At 25.1% G+C, this 27,936-nt stretch overlaps 2 protein-coding genes across 3 annotated transcripts; one reads left to right on the forward strand and one right to left on the reverse strand.

The window, feature by feature from the left end:
- Positions 1–1,709: 1,709 nt before the first annotated feature.
- On the forward strand, positions 1,710–17,166 carry Bma-lin-39 (Uncharacterized protein; the record flags this gene model as incomplete). Of its 2 annotated transcripts, XM_043077575.1 has the most annotated exons (4): positions 1,710–1,886; positions 5,008–5,137; positions 15,915–16,060; positions 17,011–17,166. In XM_043077575.1, the coding sequence occupies 4 exons, from the start codon at positions 1,710–1,712 to the stop codon at positions 17,164–17,166; spliced, it is 609 nt and encodes a 202-aa protein (XP_042933509.1). The 2 variants fall into 2 exon arrangements, with proteins under 2 accessions (XP_042933509.1, XP_042933510.1); XM_043077576.1 differs by lacking the exon at positions 1,710–1,886 and having other exon boundaries at positions 5,113–5,137.
- A 4,822-nt stretch (positions 17,167–21,988) lies between these two features.
- Positions 21,989–27,685, reverse strand: Bm2055 (ATP dependent DNA ligase C terminal region family protein; the record flags this gene model as incomplete). Its single annotated transcript, XM_043077577.1, has 16 exons — positions 21,989–22,070; positions 22,278–22,486; positions 22,582–22,735; positions 23,066–23,201; positions 23,308–23,539; positions 23,682–23,798; positions 23,904–24,097; positions 24,221–24,326; positions 24,469–24,589; positions 24,874–25,105; positions 25,417–25,654; positions 25,847–26,053; positions 26,309–26,397; positions 26,497–26,623; positions 27,107–27,187; positions 27,353–27,685. The coding sequence occupies 16 exons, from the start codon at positions 27,683–27,685 to the stop codon at positions 21,989–21,991; spliced, it is 2,658 nt and encodes an 885-aa protein (XP_042933511.1).
- Positions 27,686–27,936: the final 251 nt, after the last annotated feature.

Raw genomic sequence — 27,936 nt, forward strand, 5'->3', positions numbered from 1 at the left:
TCATATAAATATATATTTAAGTATAAAAACAAGAAAAGATAAAGGAAGTGGGTGATTTTTGATGTTTTGATGCGTGAAAATTGAGATTTGAGAATTTTTTTTTTTGGAAAAGAAAAAAGCACTTTAGAGGAATTCTGAATGAAGAATGAATGAATGAATGATTGAATGAATGAATGAATGAATGAATGAATGAATGAATGAATGAATGAATGAATGAATGAATGAATGAATGAATGAATGAATGAATGAATGAATGAATGAATGAATGAATGAATGAATGATTAAATGAATGAATGAATGAATGAATGAATGAATGAATGAATGAATGATTGAATAAATGATTAAATGAATGAATGAATGAATGAATGAATGAATGAATGAATGAATGAATGAATGAATGATTGAATAAATGATTAAATGAATGAATGAATGAATGATTGAATGAATGAATGAATGAATGAATGAATGAATGAATGAATGAATGAATGAATGAATGATTAAATGAATGAATGAATGAATGAGGAATGAATGAATGAATGAATGAATGAATGAATGAATGAATGAATGAATGAATGAATGAATGAATGAATGAATGAATGAATGAATGAATGAATGATTGAATGAATGAATGAATGATTGAATGAGTGATTGAATGAATGAATGAATGATTGAATGAATGAATGAATGAATGAATGAATGGAGGAATGAATGAATGAATAATCGAAAGAAAGAACGAGAACGAAGAAATGAATGAATAAAAATATGCGACTGTTAAAATAGAATGAATGCATGGATTATGGAGTGCTGATATTACATGTCTCACAATGAAAACTTTTACATTATCAATCAAAAATTGCAACTCTTTATATTTGGCAAAATTAAATTCAAAAGCTAAAGAATGAAATTTGAAAGTTTAACTAAGATAATGGGTGATTACTCATTATCATGCCTTTCTTGGCAAAATCCCAAGCGATTAAATTAACTATACATATCATTATCATTATAATCATAATCCTACCTATCATCATTCCACTTATCTATCAGTCCTCTCTATCTATCTATCAGTCTATCAATCCATCAGTCTATCAACCTATCTATCTATCCATCTATCTATCTATCAGTTTATCCATTAGACTGTATGTTTGCATGTTGTGTGGTCGTCATCTGATGTGGAGGATTTCCATCCGTTGCACCGCCCCTACTGATCGTTCATTCGCCAAAGACGGGGCGGGGGGAGGAGAGAATCTATCGAGAAACTCTCTTTCCATTCTATTCTATCTGATCCTTTTCTCTGCTTCGCATGATTTCTCTTTCCCGTTGATTCGTTGTTGTTTTAGTACACGAAAAATTGCTGCTAAAAGAAAAAGGACAGAGCGATGGTACGAGATGTCGCGGAGGTGGTTCTCGAGTTGGGATTATTGAAGTTTCATTTCAGATTGATTATTTGTAAAAAGGGAGGACAAGAAATTTGTGAGTGTGTAAGTAGTATCAGTGGATCGAATCATTCAATATTGTATGTTTCAATATAACGAGAAAGTGGCGCTGCAACGCTACGTTGCTCAATTTGTATTGCTTAACGTAGCTAAACGTGAATAAGTGCAAACAAACTGTTTGGAATTATTATTTTCATCAAAATTTACTGATAATTATTTGTGACAACAAAAGGCTTCGATTAGCAACAATTTAGTGAATGATTAATATCGAAAGATATGACATCAGCAGAGCAATTTGCATCAGAGATCTCAAATTATTACTATGATCAACAACAGTCAAATCCGAGACTTACAACCACCAATAATTCCGCCGCAGTACCGACATCACTCTCCGCTCCAACATATTATCCAAATGCGCAATACAGTGCTCCTGATTCCAGTCAACATGGTCCGGTCGGTACATTTATCGTTTTCTTGTCATTCTATTTGATGAATTAAACAGACTGAATTAATAAGAGATCATTTTATAATTTATTATCATTGAAAGATTAATAAAAGTTCATAAAATTATTTATTAAAAATATACTGCAGAAAAAAAATGAATAATTTTGTGTAATTAACATATTCTTTCCTTTAATTTTACCAAAATATTATCAGCAATGAGGAAGTAATGGTGCTTGACGATATCATTAAAAACTATAAATTTGTTATTAAAAGTATCATAAATAAAAGTTTAACTTCTTTTAATATTACTGATTAATTAATAATCCATTGTTGCAATAAATGCCAGAAATACAGCAATTTATTCATCTTTTATTAGTGAAAATTTACTATTATAAGATATAAAAACCTTGAAAAAGTTAATATTTTGCTAATACAAAATTTACTTTGCTAAATTATCACCAATGTTAAATGGCATATTTTTTACTAAATAGCATAATTTCTATTATGGGTCAGGATTTTAAGTATTTTTTAAAAACTTTCAGATAATTATTTTCATAGTTACATTACTTATAAAAGATTGAAATTACTTCACAATAATTTTTCCATCCTTAAATATGTAAACATTAGAACTGTTATTTACCTTATGAATTCACTATCTTCAATCTTTTGTTTTGACATAAAATAAATATTTTTGACTCAAATTTATCATTGTAAAACTTTCATAATAATTAAATTTCAGAAAAAAAGAAATATGAAAATCAGTAATAGACTGAAATTTCATTTCTGTTCTTATTTTTATTGACTATACAAACTAAAGTCTATAAATTTGATATTATAATATGAACATTTGAAATCACGTAAACAACATACAAAACATCATAATTTTGATTAAGTTTAGGATAACTGGATTATTTCAGTTTCATGCAAATGCTTGGATTTTCAATTCAGTTTATTCAGTTCCATCAAACTAGGGCGATTAATTTTAAAGGTAAAATCAATCTGGTCTGTTAAAATGACGAATTTTGCAAATTAAGAATAGAATAAGTTATTTTTGTTTTTGTTTTTTTCTTTTTAACACTCAGCTCCAATGTTTATTCCTAAGTATTCATTAAAGTCATTAAAGTATTAACTAAGATTAGTTCATTTTTACTATTTTAAAAAAAAGCAAATCTCAGTACGATATTGCCTTTTTGTCTTAATGTTTCTAGAACAAAATTTTCAGTAGCTAATAAGAAATAACACGCAAATACTGTAATTATCAACTTTTGTTAAGTAAGTGATGTAAGGATAAATTCTATCCCAAGAATTATTGAAATTTCAGGCATTTTTTTTTTTTTTAAAGAAAAAATGATTGAGCAAATGGATAGTAGTTTTTAATATTATTAAATTTTTTTTTTCTCGAATTAGACTAACTTCTCTTAGCATAAACATTTTATACTAACTATCATGTAAGACTTTTTCTCATGACAAATTGCGCTTATCGTTGAAAGATGCATGAAAACTCAGCAAAATATATATTAGAATGCATTTGCACAAAATATTAAATTGTATGGCAAGAAATATTTGACATTTAAAAGAGTCGATAAAAGCAATTGGTAATTACCTTTCGTAATTATGAGCAATAATAATCTTACTTTACTGTAGCAAGCAATTTTAATGGATACTGTAGGTAGGTTAATCTTCAAATAAATTAAAGCAGTTGATTAGTCTAAAATTCACCTTTATCAATGTCTATTATAATTTACTGAAAACTGAACAGCTTTCTACAAATAGACCTGAATTTCAGATTGTAAATATGAATTTATAAATATGAATGCTAAAGAAGAAGTAAAATAAGATTATAATTTTTTGAAAGAAGTAAAGATAATTTGAAATATAGGAAAAAGTGATGATAATAATAGTATTTTAAAACTTTTCCTCTAGGTAATATTAATTAATTGTCATTAGTAAAATAATGTGATATAATTTTTGAGTAAAAATTCCTTGAAAGAAATGGCAACATTTTTTTTAATTTTTTTTTTTTTTTGGAAGTGAGAGAGTTGTTAGTTTTGGTATTAATGGTTAACCGTTAATGAGTTTTAATAAATCAAATGAAAAGGCAATGAGCCAATTAATTTAGATTTATTACATCGATAATGTGTCTTTAAGTGAATTTTCTATCTTATAGCTTTCCATTTTTTTCACAATTTTCATTCAAGTTTAATTTTATGTTTGTCTAATTACCCTTAGCAATAAATCAGAATAAATAAATGGTTGATTATAAAATTAACAAATTATATTTTAATTAATTTATACTATTATTATCAAATATCTTTTTCTTATATAATAAAGCTAATGTAATATATATTTGAATAAGATTTGCTAAGAAAAAAGATCAATAATTACTAATCTATGTTATTTCAACCTTAATCATTCCTTGATAAGTTCTGTCGAGACTAGTCAATTATAATTCTTCCTCCTATTTTCGCTTATTTTTTTAAATCTTATTATTTGTTAGTATATTATATGTATAAAAGTAATAAATGATTAGTTAAATTAAAATTTAAAAAATTTTTTCACTATCTTAGTCAAGTGCTGTCAAATTTTAATCTAAATAATATAACTCTTTTACATCCTGTATACATACTTCAGTAGCTTATCTAATATCTTTTATTCCTTCATATTTTTTTTTCAGACATTAAAAATAGGATAATGTTTATTTTTATTAATTTGGAATAAAATTTTGCAAAGTTTAATGTAATATTTCGATTAATTGTAATTTAATAAAGTGGGATTTTTCAGTAATAATTTTTTCAACAATAAATTTTACAAATTTAATGTATAATTTAATTATAATTTTATAAAAACGTGATTTTTCAGTGCTAATATGAATATTTAAAATTTTTATTTGTAATCATCAATCATTCTAGAAGTTTCTGCTTTGTATTTGAAAAATTGAAATTAAAAAAGAAAAAACAAAACAATTCAAATCTGATTGAAATTTTATGAATTCAAATCTAATCAAAATTTTATGTTTTCATGCTTTTTTTGCTATGATTTTTTGAGGAGAAAAAAGATTGAAATTATCATTTTTGTTTTTTTTTTTTTTTTTTTTTTTTTTTTTTTTTAATTTTTATTTTTTAAATTGCAGAGCTCATCATGTAGTTACAATAATGGAGAATGGAATAAAAATGGAAAAGATGTTGAAAAAGAGGAGGATGATGAAGAGAAGAATAATGTGGCCGTATATCCATGGATGACACGAGTTCATTCAGCTAGTGGTTAGTTTATAATCATTCATTTAATTTAAATTTCAAATAATTTTTCAATTTTCATACTGAAATATTGTGTGTGTATGTGTTAGTTTTTAAATTAACTATATTTTTACAAAATACTGAAACAATAGACCTAAATTTATAAAAAAATTTTTTATAAAGTAATTTAAAGATGTTAAGCTGTGAATTATGGTACTTATTGTATATGCTCTTAATAGTTATACAAAAAATATATTTCATCGATTTATTGATTCTTTATTCAGAAATTGTTTTTAATTTATTATTAAATTTTAATCTAGAGGAAGTTGAATTTAATGTGTAACATAAATTATACCTAAATAATAATTCAGCAATTGCTTTGATTAATTCCTATCAGATAATTATAGCTATGATAATGCTAATAATTTAAAATATCAATAATCAATTCTTCATATATCATGAAAATTATAATATATCTTAATTTCAGGAAGTTTTAAATGATAATATAGCCTTTTTTTTCAATAGAATAACTAAAATTTAAATTTTAAAATTTAGGTGAGATAAATTTGAACTAAATTTAAAATCGTTGTTTTGAAAAATAATAAAATTATTTCTAGTCCTATTTCCAAGCCTTTCTTATTTTTCATTTTCTTATCTTTCCTAAATTTATTGCTGAAATAAATTTTTCTTATTCTATTATCAGTTTCACTTTTTTCGTTTTTTCCTCTTTGGTATTTATATTTAAAAAATAATAGATCAAATAATTTAATTTGTTCATATTCCAATTTATCTGGATAAGTTTATGAAGCTTATGATAAAAATTTATTGAATATTATATGAAATGAAACTATTAACAAATTATTATCATTTTTTATTAAATATGATAATAGAACAAGTGAAATTTTTTTTTTTTAAAAGATTTTTATTTTTTTAAATTTCTCGTTTCTATACAATTTTATTTATTTTCACCTCATTTATTGAGAATTTTTTAAATCATTGAAAACAAGCGTTATTTTTTTTTTTTTTTTTTTGTTTTCGGTTTGTCTTATTACATCAGTAAATTGATTATTATGCAAATTTTTATCAGCTTTCTCTTTTTTTTTTCCTTTTTTTTTTCTTTTCCAAATTGATTGACAATATTTTGATTACTAGAAAAAAATGCAATATGCATGGAAAATGGATTGAGAGATAGATAAATATTATTTAAAAGACTAAAGCTTTAGAATATAGCTTTTTCATTGTCTCTTCTTGTGCCATTTTAAAGTGAATGAAAAAGAGAAAACGAAAAGGTTGAAAATAAGAGGGAAAAATTATTTGTTAATAATATAAAATGAATGTTTAACAATCATTTATATTCGATTAAAAAAACTTCCACAAAATAATTTGTAAAGTATAAGTTATGCATGTATTAAATATTATTAACTTTTTGATGAATGCAAATTTTACTTTAAAATTTTTTCTTATTTTCTCACTTTTTTCCTTCTCTCTCCTTTTTTAAATAGTTCATAAAAACTGTTTTAATTAAGACAAATTATGAAATTTTCAAAACGACAAATTAGAAATTGTAGGAGGAAGAAATTTCTTAATATAAATCTAACTCTAATATAATAAAAAGCAGACAATTAATATAAATATATATATTTTGATTTATACAAATCAGAGAGAATTGCGCAAATGACAAAAAAGAGATATACATATGATTAGCATTGGCGCTAATGTCATTTTTATTTGGTTATCATTTCTAATTTATCACATTTCCTTCATTTTTTCCGTCATTTATGTTATAAAATTGATTTAAATTTGTTAAGCTCTGAATTATTTTTCTAATACATCTGTTTTTTTTTTCATTAATTTTTTCAACTTATTCAAAAATATTCCACTGAGATGTGACTAATAAAGGAATGACTCAAAATTCGATCACTGATCTTCAATTTCAAATTTAATTTTTGGAAAGCTGACCATTAAACGGGTTTTATTTAACTGCCATGATAAATTTATTTCGAATAGTTAATATCTGATTTAATATCTTCTAATTTTTGCAACAGAATTGATAGAATGACAATTTTGATTACGTTTACTCTATTAAAATTAACAATTCTAATACAATAGCTCTGGGTTAGAAAAATGAATATTCCAAAATACTAAATATTATTATTGCTAAAATTAATTTAACTTTAATGATACGTTAATTTTTTGGCTTAAATCATAAACTTAAAAAAAAAAATTTTTAAATGACAACTCTTAGTCTTATCATTTACACTATGTGATAATAATAACATTTCAATTATTCCATTCATTATAAAATTAATATAACTATTATTCATTTCTGATATTTTCCAATCAACCAATAGTATTAATATTAGAATTTTAGACAAAAAAAAAAAAAGAAAAAATGCAGGAAATGTTTAATTCTTACATGGCATTTTTTGGCATACGGTAGTGGCGGTGGTGACGTTCACAGATAATTACGCTTCGGCGCTGCAACTCCGCTCACTTTTTTTTTTTTCCTTTTCTTGTCATCCTTCTTTTTCCTTTTTTTTTTTTTTTTTTTTTTTTTTTTTTTTTTTGTCTTCCTGTTCAAATTTTGTGAAAAATTATTTTCTGCATTTCCTCTGTTATGGCTGATAAACCGTCATTTTTCATGTTTAGTAAAATTTCCTCAGATCATCCCGACACCAAATATCTCACAACTTCTCTTCCTTTCTTCTTCTTTTCTTCCTTTTCTTTTTTTTTTTTTTTTTTTTTTCATTTCGTAGAGAACAATTATATGATAAATTAGTTCGTTCACAGTTAAAGGTAACTACTACTTTCATGAAATGTTAGTTATTGATAATTTTAAAATTGTTATTAGATAATAGTTTTTTATTTTTTTTTTCCGAAAAAGTACTAATTTGGAATATTTTAATAGCATTTTCTAATATTGAACAAAATTTTTATCAAATTTATTTTTTATTTCCTCTTTCTGTCCTTTTTTTTTTTTATTTTTTATCTCTCCTTTTCTTCTTTCACCTTCTTATCTCTTTCTCTTTTTTCACCTTTCATCCTTTTATACTTATTTATTTAGTAGAAAAAAATGTTGTTTATTTTATTCATTTTTTTTTTCTTAATTTTAATTGTTATAAAATATATCATTCATTTTTAATTAATCTATTCGTTCTATCCATTGATAAGCCATAATAGTAATGATAATAATTACTTATCATTGTAATAATAATAATAATAGCACACTTTACTACTGTCATATTTACAAATATTCTATGAAAAAGCCATTTAGCTTATTAACTAAAGCTTACCTTGATATCTAGCCATGTTTATGATAAATGTATGCATATTAGAGTAATATCATCATTTACTCCTTTCCATTAAATGCATATTTTCATCTTTCCTCCTATCATATCCTGTCCTATCCAATAATTAATCATTATATCTCTTTAGCTTCCTTCTGTGGTATACGATCATTTAATCAATTTATCAATGTTTTTTTTTTTTTCTCCCTCTCTCTCTCCCTCTCTCTCTCTCTTTCTCCTTATTTTCTATTTTTAATCCATTACAAGCAGTATCTTGTACAATGCATTCGATCACTAAACAATGGCATCCGTTTGTATATCAAAATTAATTATTGGTAGATTAATTAGTGGTAAAACAGCTGTAGTAGTTTTTGTAATTAATTTGAAATTTGCTTGATATCATCCAAAAATGAAAATTCATCCAAAAATTTTTTTCACTCTAAAATTATGAATTACAATAAAAAGTTATTATAGCTGGTAATAGTGATATAATGTCTATTGTTAAATGCTAATAAATTTAAACATATTTGCATAAAATCAAACATAAAATTAAAATTTATTTTAATATTTAAAAAATTTTTGAAAGATTTGAATGATTTAATTTAACGAAACGATTAGATATCGATGGAATAAAGTTCATTTCTTGCTATTAATGTGAAATGAAATAAATGATACAATTTAAATGTTTCACTTGAAAAGTTGAATTTAAATTTATTAAACGAAGCAATAAAACAAACCAGCAGCAAACTATCATACATCATTTGTTTTTGTACTTCATAAATTATAATAGGTTTACTTTTTTCTTCGTCTAGCTTCTCAATTTTACTTTGTTATTTGATAAACAGAGAAAAGTAAAGCAGTTGATCACAGTGCATAAAATTTTGTTAATCCTAAAAATGATTGAATTAAAGTTTTGCTAACTAGCAAAATATAACTTTCATCAATTTATTCCTAAAAATTATAACTGAATTTAAAACAATACAAATAGTGGATGAATTTTTCAAATTTAACAAATGTAAAACTTACTGATATTACTTTCATTTTTAATCACTTACACTGATACTACATTGGATTAAGCAAAAGTGAAAGATTTGTTGACAGTTAAGCACGAGAATTAATCAAGTTTATTTAACACCTAAAGATTTTCATTCATACGTAAACATTGATTAATTGAAAAATTTAGTTAAGTTGTAAAATATCACTACTTTAAAATCAAAGTATTAAGGAAAAGATTAAAGATTGAATCAATTAGAAATTTACTACTGTAGCAATAGCAGCAGTAGTCGTAATCATTCTAATATAATTCTAATATAAATGTCAAAAAATGATGTTTAAATAACGAAAAAAAAAAAAAACTTTCTTCGTCGTTTTTCTTTCTCAAATAATTCATTAAAAAAAAAAAAAAAAAAGAACTGATTAAGTGATTGGTGGATGGAATTATTGTCCTCGACGGGTAATTTTTCTTATGATCAACAAATGATAACATTAACACATCATCTATTTTTTTATAAAAATTTTTTTTCAAAAAAAAAAAGTTAATGCTAATATTAAAATTTTTCTTTGCAAAAAAAAATATAAACAAATAATACATTTGTACTATTTTTGAAATATATAATATCGAATTTTTTTTTTCTTCTTTCTATTATATAAATTTGTTAAATTATATTATTCATATTTTATTGTGGTTGAAATAAATTTGCATAAGTGATTAAGCTTAGTATATTTCTCTCTATCATTTATTTATGTCAACTTTATGTGTGTATCTGTTGTGTATGTATGTAGTATGTATGTGTGTGTGTGTGTGTACATACATTCTGATGATTAATATGATCGATGAATACATACCACATATATGCATATATACACATACACACACACACACACACACACACATACACACTACAGTATATCATTAATTATAATAGAATGGAGGTTATTGTTGCTAGCAATGGCGACAGGCGTCGTCGGCTACATTGGTCGATGCTATATTGATGGCTTTGAATCTGAGTGTTATAAACCAGATGGATAGCAAATAAATAAATTGCTTGTAGCGCTTTTAGACTGTAGAAAATGTTATTTTTCAAATGCAGAAATATACATCTGTTGCACATATTTCAAATTAATATGTAAATTTATTTCAACTTCACTTTTATAAATTTTAAAGAATTAAATTATTATTTGCAAGTTTTTTTTTTTTTTTTTTTTTTTTTTTTTTTTTAATTTTATTTTTAATGTAATCGTTAAATAAATTAATTCTAATTGTATATGAAGAAAAAGATATGGAAGATAAATTGATTAGAAAGTTAATGGAAAAAAAAAAGTGAATTTTTTTAAAGGCATAATTTATTGCAAAATTTCAATTTAACTTTTTAACTTATGCTTTGTACTTTTTTTTTTTTTTTTTTTTTTTAAATTAAAAAATATGTATGGATGAGAAAATGTACTTTTGTAGCGACTTATTAAGTTTAATATTTTAAGGGTTTTAGTTTTTTGAATTTTGCTTAGATAAATTGCATAATCAAAAATTTGCCTAATTTTCTTTTTCAAATTTTATAATTGATTAACATTTAGACTCGAATAAGTCCTTACGATAAACTATAGTTGAAATAATTAGAATAATTAATTAAGCTGCAACAACAAATATTACTGGTGGTGAACTATTCATTTCACATTCTTTTTTTCCTTTTCAAGGAGAAAGAAATTTAGCTGATAAAACTCAAACTTCAGAGCATGAATCCGTGATTATATTTAGATTTCCTTTTCATTAACCATTCATGAAGTTCACTCAACTGACCATCTATGCTTTTTTTTCTCTTTTTGAGTTTATTATTACTTCAAATTCGATAAACTTTCAGAATTGCTGCTGGTAATTATCGTTAATAATTGCTTTCATTGATGATAATTACCATTGCAGCAATCGTTATTATCATGTTATTATCCATTATTTGAAAATTTTTATTATTTATTACTATTTATCGTTAATATTTATTATGATTATTTGTTATTATTATCACTGTAAATTATTACTCATTATTATCATCGCTATTATATAGAATTATTATTATTTGTTACACTTAACTATTACTGCTACCATAATTATTAGTTGCTATTATTATATTATCACTATTGTTATTGTTTATATCACTACTACTATTATTTATTTGTTTATTATTGTTATCATTGTTATTATTATCATCACTTTTATTGTTATTATTATTATTAACACTATTGTTATTGTCTATATCACTACTACTATTATTTATTTATTATTGTTATCGTTGTTATTATTATTACTTTTATTGCTATTATTATATTACTATTGTTAGCGTGTTAAACGCTGAACAATTTGCATAAGTTAATGAAATAGTTTACAGATCAATTACAAAATTCAATCTAATAAATTTTCTATGAATTGAATAATTGATAAATTAATAGTATATTATTAATTAGGGAAAAAACGAAAATATAAAAAATTTTTAAAAATAAAAATATTAAAAAAGTTTAATTTGAAAAGGATTTTTCGTTTTTTTTTTTTTTTTTTTTTTTACTGAAATTTGACAATTTTTGCTATTTACGAACGATAATAAAAGATGATAGATTAAGGAGAGAGAGAGGGAGAGAGAGAGAGAGAGGGACAATTCACATATGCATAAACATATAATAGTCGGTTCGTCTTTGATTAACCTCCAATGATTAATTACCGTATTGCATAAGCGTATTTTATCAATTGTTCAGAGACTTCTTCATTTGGCAGATGTTCAATCAATAGTGCATTTAGTTTAGAAGAAATTTTGAATAAATTTAACTAAGCTTTAAATTTAAAAGATGAATACATATATTTCGTTTAAAACTACAGTATGCTCTGCTCTGTTAACTTATATTTATTTGCTTAATTACTTATATTAGCAAAGAGTAATTAAATTTTTATTAAATTTAAATAATGTTCGATTTAAATATTTATTAAATTTAGCAAAAATGTTCTAGCTAACGATGAATATGATTCATTTTGAAAAATGATAAGTATATCTATCATTTAATGAAGAAAATGATATGTAAATAAATATTAGATCAGGCAGAGTAGGATGTTGTGATTTAACATTTTCAATCTATGAAAACATGTATTTATGTCTGCTAGCACTATGCTAACACTAAGAATTGTTACAAAATGTTAGATAAGTTTATTTTGATTGATTGATTAATAGTAACATAGCAAAAATTTAAATTTAATTTTAAACAAATTCTCATTCATTGAACTATTGAAATTTTTTTGTCTGTCTATTGTATATATTTGTGTATGTGTGTGTGTGTGTGTGTGTATATATATATATGTATGTATGTGTATGTATGTGTATGTGTATGTGTGTGTGTATTTATACATTTAAGTCATTGAAATAGATTGAATTTGAGTCGGATCAGAACTGATAAGAAAAGCAAGTTTTAGTTTTGGCATCTAAGGAGAGCAACTGTTGAGCGGGCGCAAATCGGCCGGCACTTTCAGAGAAGAGTTGCCGACAAAGGGAACTACCAAACTATTCAACTGACACTTCGAACACACACATACTTACATACATACATACACATATACTTTCATCTTTTTTTATTTCCAAAATCAACTTTTTTTTTATTGCTTCAAAATTTTGAAAATATACGAATTTTTTGCATCAAAAAATCAAAAAAAATGTAAGAATTTTAAATTTAAAAATTTTTTAAATTTATACTATCAAATTATTAAAAGTGGACAAAATCGACTGATTACTTTAAAATACCAATAATTCACAGATTTCTTTAAAGTTAAAAGTTTAACTTTCAAATATACACAAAATACTCAAGAGTATTTCAAGAGATAATATCAACAAATGTAACAAATTTATGTAAAAGTAAAAATTTATTTTAATCGATTGATTAACTGAGAAAATATAATTTTGTTAACTTCAACAGAAATCATTTTTATCTCTGAACTTACTAATAAACTTTATACTTTCTAACTGATTGCTTATCATAGATTTAATGTCACAATGGTTTGAAATTTTTGATATAAACAAAAAAAAATGAAAAATATTTAGCATAAATTTTTTGAACACTTCACTGATTGTAATATTTGTTAAAATGGATATTTTACTGAAATTTGCAAAAAAAAAACAGTGAAATGTGATGATTCAAATGTTCATATGTTCTAACTTTAGAGGTCAAATGGTCGGTAATCTGTTGAGAAATAAATTAAAAAGTCAAAAATAAATTAAACTATGACAGTTTTTGATTTAAATCTTTTTTTAACAGAACCCTATAAGTATACTTGAAATGATTAAAATTACTTTCACTGCTATTATCAATCGTATGAAAATGAGACGATAAATTAATGCGATAGATAATACGATGAATTTACAAAAGTACATTCCATTTCTAAATGTTTTAAATAACATTTTACAAATTATTACTCTATGTAAAAAAGTGTCAAATTCTATTATCAGACATGTCATTTGAAGATAAGTGCAAAAGTGTACCTAAATTTTAAAACTATCTTTTAATTTCCAAATAGTTTAAAATGAATTTAATCAATCTATTTTGGTCATTTACTGTAATTTAAATTCCTAGAAATTGGAAATTATTAGAGAAAAATTTTTCTTCTTGCAGCTAACAAAAGTGATAAATGATAACGAATATCATTTTCAATACTAACAAAAACTTTTCCTTTCCTTACTTAGTTCAAATTTGAAACTAATTTGTATTTATTTAAAAATTGTCTCATCAGATTGATATGGTTTAAATTTTCAAAAAAGAAAATCACATCGGCTTATGTTTTTTGATGTTATAAAATTTCGGGAACACATTCTGTGTATCTTTTTTGATGTTTTACCACCCGTTGAGTTTGTTACCTACTGAATTGAATCGTTCTTGTCGGGCAGAACAATTACTTCAATGATTTCATTCATACATAAAATAGGCTTAAACAGGTCAGAATGAAATTGAAAACTATTCAAAAGTGTTTAAAAAATTATTTTATTTGATTTTAAATTCATTTCTTTACAAAATTATTGATTAGGTAATTTGGGGTATTTTTTACCAAAAAAAGATTTTTTTTTTGAAATTATTTTTTATCTTTATATTTGTTGCATAAATAATTTATAAATAGAAGCATTTAAGTAAGGCAAAAATTATGCGATTAATTTATAGTTTGTTCAGTAATAAATAATAAGTAATTAATTATTTTTTAAAATTATAACAATTTTTTTTTTTTTTTTTTCAATCACTTTCATAGATTTTGACTTGATTTATAATGTAGTAATAAATGTAAATGAGTGTTCAATATAGAATAGTTAGCTTTTTTTTGTTTTTTTTTTTTTTTAAAGAAATAAATAATTTAGCTATTAAGATTGAAAGAGGGAGAGGGAGAGAGAGAGAGAGAGAGAGAGAGAATTCAAGTAATTGGTAAATATTTTGTTGCAAAATTTAAGCATTGCTACAATTTATGGTGCAAATTTGGTGGTTGCGATAAATTTTAAACTTAAAATGTGAAAATTTTAAGAGAGAATGGAATGATTGAAAGAGAGGAAAACTGATGATAGTCTGTTGGAATATTGGGGTAATAAATTTGAATAGGGAAGCTTCTTCTCTAAGTCTAAGATTAACCATAAGATAAAATATTGTGTTTCACTGACAATATAATCAGGGATCGGTTGAAGAGACGATGAAAGAGTGAATTAGGTAGGAGGAAGAAGGTAGAAAGGGATGCAATGATAATTGTAAGGATAAATGAGAAGGTAAGTTGTTGTCTGATACAAAAAGAGGCAAATCATAATTTATTATCACGAATTGAATGTCTGTGTCTGTGTATGCCAGTGTCTGTGTGTATGTGTGTCTGTGTATGTGTTTTGTATGTGGAATGAATGACAGAATTAAGAATTTGTGTAATGATTCGAAGCAATTGTTTTTCGTTTCATGAATTATTACTTTCATGATTTAAAAAATATTACTTTCAATCGTTTCACAACAAATATTTCATAACTTTTAACTATTACATTTTATTTGTAATATTTCATTTCAAATTCAGATGGAAAAATAACTTTTTAAAATTTTATTTTTTCTAAGAAACAGCGCGAGAGAGAAAGAGATAAGTTCACTCATTTTGCATGAAATTATTTTTAAGCACAATAATAAATTTAAATCGATAAATAGTTTTCATATATAGTACACAGTAAACAACTTAATAACGGTAATTAGTAACTATGATGAATATTGATAATAATAATGATAGTTATTAATAATAGTAATTAATAGTAATATTATAATAACGATTAATAACAATGATAACAAGTAGTAATAATAATAATAAAGTAAGTAGATTGACAAATAAATAATAAGTAATTTATTATATTACAGTAAAAAAAAAGAATAATAAAGCGAAGATTTTTAAATTTATGATTTGTCGTAGGTTATTATAATTGAAATAAGAATTACTTTATAGAAGTTTTTTTTTGCTAATTTACGAAGAAATAAATGAAATTTTTTCAAAATTCTAGGTTCAAATCGAGGTGAAAAACGTCAACGGACAGCGTATACTAGGAATCAGGTATTGGAATTGGAAAAAGAATTTCATTTCAACAAATATTTAACTCGAAAGAGGCGCATCGAAATAGCTCATTCGTTGATGCTAACTGAGCGACAGGTTAATTGGATCATTATAATTTATTTTAATTTTTTAATTGTTATTTATTTTAAAAATCAATAAACTGCATAATTCAAACATTAAAGATATTTACTTATTCACTTTGAAATAATCGGTCTATCCAAGTTATCTATGAAAATTGTGATTAACTGCAAATCAATCTGAGATTTTTTTTCTAATTATTTGAATTCCATTTGCTATTACCTTTTTTTTCATCGCAAAATTTTTTTTAATTCTTTTTGATTTAATTAGCAAAAATGATGAATTACTAGGATAAACATTTGTGAAATATTGTTTTTGCGCAAATGTTACAATTTTCCATGATGTGATAAAAATTAAAAAATGGAAGCAAAGAAAAAGGAAAAGAAATTTTGATAGTAACAGAAGAAAAATACAACAAATGATTTCATGATACTATTTGATTTAGGATAAACGTATAAGCAAGTCTTTTTCAAGACGATATCCTCTATTAAAATTTTAATTTCGATCATTAAAAAGATTAAAACTGAGTAAGAAAATGTTACGAACAAATTACTATTAGTGTTTATTGTTTTCATTATTTAAGCAAGTATTAATTAATTATGCTATGATTTAAAAAATTTTTTTGTTATATTCTCTAATATGTGAATTGATTTTGGTTTGGTTTTTTTTTTTCTTTTTTTTTTCAGTTTAATTCAAATCAATATTAAATTCCTCTTTAGTTAATTTTTTTTTTTCTTAATGAAGGGTAATTTGATGAAAAAAAAACAAAAACAAAAACAAAAACAAAGCTTTAGTTTTGGTGATTGGAAATTATGCTTTGTTTTAATGAAGTATTTCATTTTTTTTTTTTTTTTTTTTGTTATTCAAGAAATGATTTTGAATTTTAAATATTCTCTCTCTCTCTTCCTCTCTCTTTATTTATTTCTATATTTTTAATAAAAGCAATAAATTGGCTTAAATAATTTCAGGTCAAAATTTGGTTCCAGAATCGTCGTATGAAGCATAAAAAAGAGAATAAAGATAAGCCAACGCCAACAGTACCATTCCCAGCTGGCGCTCTTTCATTTCATCATTTAGCCAGTTTTAATCCACGTAATTTTCTTCTAACTAATAATTATACATGAATATCATTCATCATTTTTAATATAATATTATTAGATATAAACTTATACTATTTATTAATTATTAATTAGATATAAAATTAGATTCGAATAGAAATGATTTTGCAATTTATTAAATTGTGAAGTTCTTAAAATTTCTTCAAAAATTTCAAATTTTGAATAAATTTTTATGTAAAAATATTTATTCTAATCATTTAAATTTAATAACATTTGCTAATTGGTAATAAATTAATTGTGATATTATAAATTTGTATCATATAGTCATTATTTTCAAAAAAGAAACAAGAAAATTGATCGTATTGATCACTTTTTTAATTTACATTTTTTTTTTTTTTTTTGATTTTAGCATTAATGATAATTGCTATATTAAACTAAGCATGTCTGAATATTTTGAAAAGTATGTAGCAATTAAATTATGAAAATTGAAATGAAAATTTTGGACTAATTATTACATGTTTTGAAATAGTAATTTATTCCTTGAAATAATTGTCTTCTCTAATTAATAACAATAATATATTATGCTAAGATTATTAAAAGTTTTAAAATGTAATTTTAAAATAGAAATTTTGTAGGGAAAAAAAAAAGAAAAGTTGCAAATTGTTATTTTAATTGGCATAGAGTAAATGAAATTTTAGAAAAATTCTGTTTTTTTTTTCTTTTTTTTAAAAAAAAAAGATTAAAACAATAAAAAATGAATGAAATCATAGTTTGCATAATAATATTAGTAAAATTACATTTTTTTTTTCTTTTTTTTTTTTTTGAAAATATTTTTGAAAAAGAGAAGGATGAAGGAAAAAAAAAATATTAAGTAACACTTTGTTGTACTAATTTGTGCCGTTGTTAAGATCATTTTCAAAATACTGGTTTTCCAACTCAAAATTTGTTGTCACAAAATTGCATCAACTTTACTAAATTACCAAAAAAAAAAAAGGAAAGAATTTTTTTGAAAGAAAAAAAAAAAGAAAATAGTGAAAAGTGTAAAAAAAAATTTACTTCAAAATTGACGAATGCTACTAAGAAAGATGATAATTTTGGCGCAAATTAGTTCGATCAAATAAATATTTTCTTTTATTTCCGTTTTTTTTCGCCCGCTATAAGCGTGCGTGTGTGTCTGTGTGTGTGCACGTGTATATTTATGCGTGTATTTGTTCACGTACTTTTGCATCATTATCTGAGTAAGCGCTTTCTGAGCAAAGAAAAGCATATTTGCGCCAAAAATAACATGTAAAAAAAAAGCAACTAATAGGTTAATTTGTCGGTTTTTTCTTTTGTATAAAAATACTAAAATTGTATAATTTTAATAGGAATATAAGTATCATTTATAGATGCGCAAAATTTTCTTAGCTCAGTTTTTATTTGTTTGTAAAAACAAAAAACAAAAAAGAAACAAAAAAAAAAAAAAAAATAAATAAATAAAATAAAATAAAAAAGATACGTGTCAAAAAACAAAAAAAAAAAACATTGACAAGTGTTATTATAATTCACTTTGAGTAATTTGTTAAATTTTTCAAAAAATGGTATAAATAAACGTAATGAGCATAATTAATTAATTAATTACTTAACTGATTAATCAAGTTAATGTTTATTCGAAGAGTCACAATGTAAACAGGGTCATTTTGTACTCTTTCGTTTATACAAGGTATGAAATTGCATTTGTCTAATCTTTATTGTATCAGTTGTTTGTTATTTTGTACAAGGTATATACATATATACATATAAACAAGGTGTTTAAATTTTTATTTTAAATTTTAATTAGACAAGGTAAATTGTATTGTTGTTGTATATGTTATTGAATATATATTAATTGCTATTCAATAAAAATAATCCACACAGGGTTTACTTATAGGGTTTGTTAAACATTCATTTCCCTTATTTTGTTATTACATTATTTTATTGATTGATAGCTATTTTGTTTAAAAGTTAAGTTATCACAAAAAGTTCAATTTTGGATGTCTTTCAAACAGAGAAATGTTGTTTTAAACTAAAAATTTTAGATCAATTTAAGCGGTTAAATTCTTATTTCATATTTACTTATTTTGTTTTTTTTTTTTAACTACAAATTAGAAACGGTTAGAAATTTCGGGTTAAAAGTTATTTCTGAGTATTCTAATTTTGTTTAGCTATTTTATCTACTACATATTGCGACAAATTATCTAAATTTTGCAAATTAATGAGAAAGATAATTTAGACAAATAAATTTAAAGCTGAAATTATCTATGAAAATGCAATATTTTAAAAATAAGTTATTTAATAATTGAATAATGAAGCAAAAAAAGGAGTGAATAATACTTATTAACTTATCAATCTATTATTTATATTTCTTTGCAAGAATTTGTATTGCAACAATTTTTCAATTATTTCTATTATATCAAAAAAAAAAACATTTTATGTTGAAAATATTGGTAAGAATCTTATGTTATTTCTTCTTTTCCTTTTCGTTTTCTCTTTTATTTCTAATTTTCCGTTTTTAAATTTAAATAAGAGTATAAATTTGTGCGAATATCAATTTGTTTAATTAACGAGTACTTCTTTTGTATGTGTGTAGATGCTTTATATGTCAATTATTACTATTATTTTATTCTCTTATTTTGTCTTGTATTTGTCTCCATTTGATCGATTAAAACTAAAATCTACTTTTAAATCCAATATTTTTTCATGAAACTTTTGAATTATTTTTTTCTTAGATTAACTTAGAAAATATTTACTTTCCAATCATTTAATGGAAAATTGTAGGATTATATTTCACGCTTGATAATTTTAGAATTTACAAGTTACTGATTAATAACTTTATATTTATCACTTCATTGCGTAATTATCATGAAAAAATTTTTAATTGTTAACTATCAATCATTGCAACTAATGGAATTTCTAATATGACATATTTGAAAATTTAATTGAGAAAGAAAATACGAGTAAAGTCATAATGAACGATATATTAGATTCAGCAATTTTCAATTTTAACTATGCATATGACCTTGAAGAGTGTCATTTATAAAAGAAATTATCAGGGATTTCAGTAAAAATAAAAAGTAGATTTCAGTTTTTTATCTCATAACTCCCTCATAACATTGTTGATTTCTTTTTTTTTTTTGCTTATATTTGAAATGACAAAAATTGCCGCTTTGTTCTTTTTCTTCTTTTTTTGTTGTAAAATGAAATTACTTTGCTTGAACATTACCTAATTATAATGCAACAGGAAAAAATAAATAAATAGAAGGAAATATTTTCCTCTTCCTTGTTTATCAAGAGAGAAAGAAAGAGAGAGAGAGAGAGAGGAGAATTTCTCTTATTTGAATATTTCTGTGTAGAAGGAAACTTTCAGATGGATGAATATATTAAAAAAAATAAAAATAAAAAAAATTTAATTCTAATTATACAGCTGCTACTTATTTCTCTCTTCTTTTTTTTTTGTCAAATCGATATCAGGACATTGCAAAGAAAAAAAAAAGTGATCATTGTCATTAATATTAATGTCACCAGTTTCACCAGCTGGTTTTTCTTCTTAGAATACTGTATCAGCTGGTATGAGCCAATTGTAATATAGCAATGGGCGTAACCATATTAATTAAATGAATAAACTTCTCAATAAGTTATTGAACAGATGTCTCTGTCTTATAACAAAATAAATAAATAGCACACACTTAAGAAAAAGTAACAATATAAAAGCAAAGTTTTGTTCACAAACATTATAATCAACTTTGCTTATTTGGGTTCCATTTGAATTCTTTTTTTAATTCTCTAATAGCAAAAGAAAATTGAAAAGTATTTTTAAGTGGAACAAAGGAAAGCTTTCTGTGTTATATGAGCTAAGCAAAACAAAGGATGAAAACTGTGATTATCTTTTTATTATTAATAAAAAAAATGAAGTTCAGTTTGAATAAATAAAGTATTGAAAAGGAACGCTCATCTGATAAATATAAAAGCAAAAGGACTTAAGTAGTTCAAGTACTGAAAGTTTGATCTTATGAGTTTAAACTGAGACAAATCGTCAGATGTAAAATTCAACTCATGCCGATTATACCACAGAAATAGAATTTTAAAATTACAGTCAAGGTGATAAAACCATGGTCAGGAGACCAAATATCTCACACATGAAACATATAAAAACAAACAAAAAAAAGTTTTAGGTACTCTATGACCAGAAGCTATTTTTCAAAATATCCCCTACAGAGGAAGAAACTTTGACAAGTTCTTATTCGGAAGGAATATTTCTTAGAAAAGTAAAGAATCATAAACGTTTTTTTTTAAAAAAAAAAACTTATCTTTGTTTCCTAACACAAAGAAAGACTAAACTTTACTATTACATAACGCAAAGCTCAGAAGAAACAATTATACTAAATACAATAACTTATTTTGTTTTGAAAATGTCCATAATTGAGGAAATATCTACCTTCGCTATCTTATAATTTTCATTTGAAAATTATTAAATGGAATGTCTTTGAAATTTCTTCATCATTTTTTTATATATCAAAACTTTCAATGCGACGAACAAACTGCGTTAACCTTTTCTTAAATTTTATTCCATGCAATTTGATTATTTAATAAAGTTTAAAAACTAACATTCCGGAGATACTCGGGAGTCTGATGCATGTAATAGAAATTATACAATATGGAGAAAAGAAAAATAAAGAAATATCCCTGATACACTTGATCACATCCATTTTTTAATGACATTAATTCTGCGATCCTTACAGATAATTTTTTCTAAAGCCAAATAATCCAGTCAAAACATAAAAGTAATGGTTATTCATGCGAATAAACCATAATTTTAAGGAAATTATTTGTAAAAAAATGAAAAAAGAATTGATTTTTAAAATTTTAGACGTTATAGTAAATCGAGTGTGTTCTCCAGCCAGCAAATATCAACAGTGGCCATTTTCTTTAACAAGTTGTCATACGCTTTTTTCCTGAAAAAAAAAAAAATTGTTTTCTTTCAATTTCAAAATGATATTCTACAAAAAATAAATAAAAAAATTATAATGTCGATGAAAATAGGTACAAACGGATAAAAATTTAAGATTTAAATTGCAAGTATCATGTATTCAATTATACAAATATATAATGAAATTTTTTTCTGGGAAATCTGATAGTTTTTCATAGAACAAAGATTATACCTGTCAGGAACAACAATATGAGTAACAGCACTGCTTTTATTTGTACTCAGATCAGCACCGTGCATTCGCAATAAAATTTGAGCATATATTTTTTGAATTTTCGTTAAGTTCTCATGTAAATAAAATGTTTGACCATAAAATCGATTAAACTTATCATCCATAAATAGTTGTTTTCTTAATGCTTCCTCAGCAGCTAACGGTTTTTTCCGCTAAAAATTTTGAAATATAGAAAATCAATTCTTGTTTGAAATGCAAATCACTGAAACCAACAAATCCATATTTGCAAATATGTTTAAGAACTAACCTTAGGTACTTTTATCTTGTCCAGCAAAGCACTAACACTTGCAACTGTATATGCAGTAGAATTCGATAGCATGATGGAATTTTCTGATACTTTATCATCTCCAAATAAAGAATAAAGACTATCGTCAACAACGTGAACAGTTTCTTTCTTCGTACTGCAATAGCGAATTTACGTTCCAATGTTAATGCAAACTTAACAAACAGCAAGTGACTTTTATATAATAAGAACAGAGATCAAGTTTAGTTCTTGATTGGTTACATTATAAAAGTATAAAAAACAACATTAGAAAACGGATCAAAGAAAATCAAAGAATTATTTTTTCACAGAAAGGGTCAGAATGCATATTAAAACCAGGATGCAAATTAAACAATGTTGAGGAAAGTTTATATAAATAATAACCTTCAACAAGTGGTGAAGAATGCATTTACTCCAAAACTTTCTTGTCAAGTGCACTTTTCTAACGTTTTATAAAATAAAAACTTACATAGGTATGACTTTGCCCATATGTTTACATGCTATAAGCCAGTCTGCGCTGACAACATTATATTTGTTACTTTTAATAATCGATTTTGATTTCACATGTTTGGGCTCTCCAGTTACAACAAAAAGTGTTTTAGGACCTGAACAGAATTCATTAGAAATTATTACTTTTTTTTTTTTTTTCTTAATAAATTCATGAATAAAATCGTAAAATAAAAACTATAATTGAGAATGTAGATACTAAACCTGGATTAGCGACGTGAATCCCACCAAATGAATCAATGATCGCTTGCAGATCCTGCGTTGTTACACTAGAGGTACCTCTTAAGATACAAATTTGTTTCTCTTTTAAATCCTGATTTATTTCCTCGATACGCGCTTTCTTAGTTTGATATTGCTCAAGTACATGTACATTTGTCGTATGTCTTTTTGTATTTGTTACGCTTTGCGCATTTTTTATACTATCTAGACGTAAATTCTGAAAAAAATACTTTGTAAAGTAATTTCGGTGATTATAGTTAGTACATTTCCAACCAATTTTCTACATCCACCCTTCTCGCCCACATGCCCTCCCTCTCCCCTCCCCAAAAAAAAAAAAAAAAAAAAAAAAAAGAAGGAACCTTATCAAAGTCTAAAAATGCTTGGTACTGATCGATGTCTTTAACATATTTGTCATCTCGATATGTCCTCAGAGTCGGAGCATATAATCTCCCATTTCTTAATCCTTTAGCTCGAATCTGGCATAAATTTCGAAGATTAAGTAGAAAACCTAATCAACTGAAATAGCTTGAAATTTTCATAACAGCTTAATTCTGTTGTACCTTTAATGGATCAAAAAATACCTCAACAACTTGTATGTTATTCTGATTTACAAAATGACTTGGCAAATCGCTTGTCGTGTAATCATTATGAATCCAATTTGGAACCTTATCACTTTTGAAGAAACCATGGCCTCGTGTCAAACGACTTTTAAGAAATGAACGAGTTGTATCATCCAATCCTGTTCCTACTTTACCAACCATGAAGAACTTACCATCTAAAAAACAAAATTCACGAAACATTATGAAAAAGCATAATCGAATTTATGATTAAACTTGTATATGTAAATGATTCAATAATGACAAATATTTCGTGATAAGCAGAAATAAATGGACAGTACCTCTAAGCGTTGCCAAACAATAACTACTGATTTTATTATTCCTACCAAGATCGACACCAACAACTGCAAGATCTAATGTTTCATCGCCCAGATGAAACGGTTTTACCTAAAGTTATATAAATACTTATAAGAGCTAACATTTAAAAAAAAAAAAAAAAAAATGAACATACAACACACATAACTCTGTTAAGTCAAAAGGATAAAATTACTTTTTAAAAAAATTCGACAAAAAATGGACAAAAAAATACCTTAAACCAACCATTTGCCATTTGACGCACGCCCGTTTTATAAATAGAATTCATTTTCTTTGCCACAACGCCCTCTTGACCATTCATTACAGCTTCTTCATACAGTGAAGCAAATTCTTCCCTACAAAAATGAACATGAAATACAATAATACAGTTATCACCTAACATTTCTAAAAAATGTTTGAAATCTATCACAACTCTCTAATTAGACTAACAAAACTGTTTCGTGCAAAATTAAAAAAAAAGTTTCTCTTGCAAATTTTTTCTGTACTGTATTATTAAATGTTTGTCTTCCTCAAGTACATATACAATCTACTTATAATTCAGTTAATTGATTTTATCGGTTTTCTTTTTCGATATGCTTCGATGATTTTATATTGAACTAATCCAACGAGGAAAACTGACCTCGTTTTGACAACAGTGAACTTCGATACGAATATTTTTGTTTCGTCTTGTTTTTGCAAAACATTACCACTTTGAAGAAGAGCAATTCTTTCGCTCAATGGAACATCCATTAATGATTTTCCATTTAAAAATAAAATATCAAATACCGCAACACTTGGCTCTACTGCACCATCAGATCTGAGAGCTTTCACATCATAAATGCGACCATCCGATGCTAGCGTATTATGTCCAACTACAAAGGTAATGTTCCACATATTGGAAAATTTAACAGTTTAGATTAGGATTTCAAAAATTAAAAAAAGGAAACTGAAAAAATGTCGGAAAATCCACAGCAACAGATAGTCATCAGCCTTTTGATAAGAAATTACTAGCAGTGTCAACTATGCTCCAAAGACTGGTATGATCTGGGACCTTTTGGAATATTGTTTTTCATATTATAGTGTACTCAGCTATATTATATATCGTGGAGTAATGGAAAACTCACTTTGCATTTTTTGCAGAAAAATGGCCCGAAACAATTTTTTTAGCATTAATTGAACTAACCGAATTTTTTGTCGATAATATCCCATAGTAATAATTCAGTGTCCAATATACAGCTTTCAAGTGATGGCGAAAAATACGGATTAATTCTATGATCAAGCACTGGTGATATGGTATTTGTAAAGTCGTTTTGAACTCGAGAGTAGTACCGCATTTCGCAATTCGTTCCTCTGTGCAATAAGAAATGTTCACCATCATATTTTAATTCCACATAAAATTCTTGGCCACAGAAATGAACCAGCTCAAATTTACATGAAATTACCTGCTGAACTATCATAGAAGGCCGGAAATTCTCGGATTTTCAACATCATACAAAATAACCGCACCTCCCAAAGAGACTTTTAATTAAATGTTCAATATTAATTAAAATTTTACACAATTACCTTTTCCATATGCAACTGAAGTAATTAAATTTTTATATTGAAGTAATTACTTTGTCGTAAACATCTCCAGTACCGTGTCTGATTCTTGATAATAACATTGGTTCAAAACGACGAAAAAGCATGCTCGAATTGTTTGTCATTTTACCTTCCGCAGCAAGATCACATATTTCCCGCAAACTCACTCCAGACTGATATAATGTAGCTCCGTTGGGATGTATCCAGCTTACTAAACTTGAAGATGTTACCTTTAAAGAGCGCTGAAATACATTATTTTTTTTTTTTTTTTCAACAAAGAAGTAATGCAATAGTAAAATATTAGTAGTAACCTATTATGTATCATTTAATACATAATATGAACCATTATTGGTTTATGCCGAATTCTACAAATTATTATAATTTTCGAGTCAGCCACGATATCAAAATGTATAATCAACAAAACTTTTTTTGAAAATTTGATGAGGATTATTAGACAGACATAATGAGAATGTGTGTACTCACAATATATAACTTACTTCAATCTTACGAACCAATACTTGCAAAAGCCAATAGACTTCGCGCATTGTTGTACAAGCTTTTAAAAGCTTCTCTAGTTCTGCGTCACCTAAAAACAAAAACTATGAATTCGGAAAAATGAATTAAAGAATAATTTCGGATTGTGTTATAAATAAATCTTTATAACCTAGCAAAAACAAATATATACTTATTTCTCTTTCTGTTATTTTGCACAGCGAATCATTCACATCAAAAAGAGACAGTTCACGCTTAGCAGTAGCTGAATTTCGCATCGAAACTTCTTCTGCAAGTTTCATAATCGACTGGTCTGCACTCTGAAAATGATTTAACAGATGATTTTCTTTTTTTTTAAAAAAAAATTTCATCTTTACTTAAAGCACATTTCGCATTACTATAACAATAACGGAATAATTGAGTCTTATTCCGATTTTAATAATCGAACTAAAAGAATGATAATCAAATGAAAAAAATCTTCATTTTACTACTTTTTTTTTATTGATGGAATAGCTTTTTGATTTTCTCTTTAAGATCATATATTCGGCAGTCATGTTAGCCTTAGCATATCTGAAGAATTTTGCCTACTAGAAATATTGAAGCAAGAAGATAGAAGCTATTTTTGATGCTCACACCGCGAACAATCTGCCATGTAATCAATACACAATATATCGCAATCTATGCCGTACACTTCTAATATTCTTATGTGATCTTCCTAAAGAGAAAATCAAAAAGCTATTCCATCAGTAAAAAATGAAGAGAATAAATTAAAAATTTTAAGCGAAATTAATAAATATATTTACCTTGGAATCTATCTGCAACAATTCCTTTTTTGTCTTTGGCGGAAGAAGCAACACTTGGCATACTTTCGATATAATTCGTTTCTGTAAAATTCATTAATGCAAATAAAATATCACAGAGAAAAAAATACAATCAAAAATATTAGCTTCTACACATATAACTGACATATTTCTAGAAAACACGCTTAAAATACTTTATACAGTACGAGTCATGAATTTTTTTCTTCATAAATCCTAGTATGAACAAACCGATTTCATGCGAAATTTTCGTCGATCCAATGAATTTGCCATAATACGTAAAACCGGATAAAAACTAACGGTATCATTTGTATATTTAGTTGCATTTGCTGTCCATTTTGTCACTAATGCTTTCAACACTCGTTCCTTGCCTAATTTATTTTTGAAATGAATTTTCTGCATATGATCTAAGTACTTGCACAATGTTGCATATTTGAAATTTTTAGAAATTTCTTCTTCCAAACTGCTCGCCGCAGCATTTTCCACTTCTTGTTCATCTTCTTTTCTGGAGTTGATATCAATGTCGTCTGATGGTTCTTCATCAGTTTCATCACTATCGGACATTTAGTAACCAATGCCTCTAATTATTTATTACATTTAAAACTTAATGGAAACATACAAGGAGAGATCATCGGAAAGTTCTTTAAAAAAATAAGAGAACGACGTTTAAAAAAATATATGAATAAGGCATATTCGCAAAAGAAGACAATAAAATAGTCTTTTTAACCATATTTTGAATTATCTAACATGGAATTAATAACAATTCCAGGAACATGATAGATGCTACATATCACCTCATCAAAAACAATACATGA

The sequence above is a fragment of the Brugia malayi genome (genome assembly GCF_000002995.4).
Source record: "Brugia malayi strain FR3 genome assembly, contig: Bm_v4_Chr1_scaffold_001, whole genome shotgun sequence".
Taxonomy (NCBI): domain Eukaryota; kingdom Metazoa; phylum Nematoda; class Chromadorea; order Rhabditida; family Onchocercidae; genus Brugia; species Brugia malayi.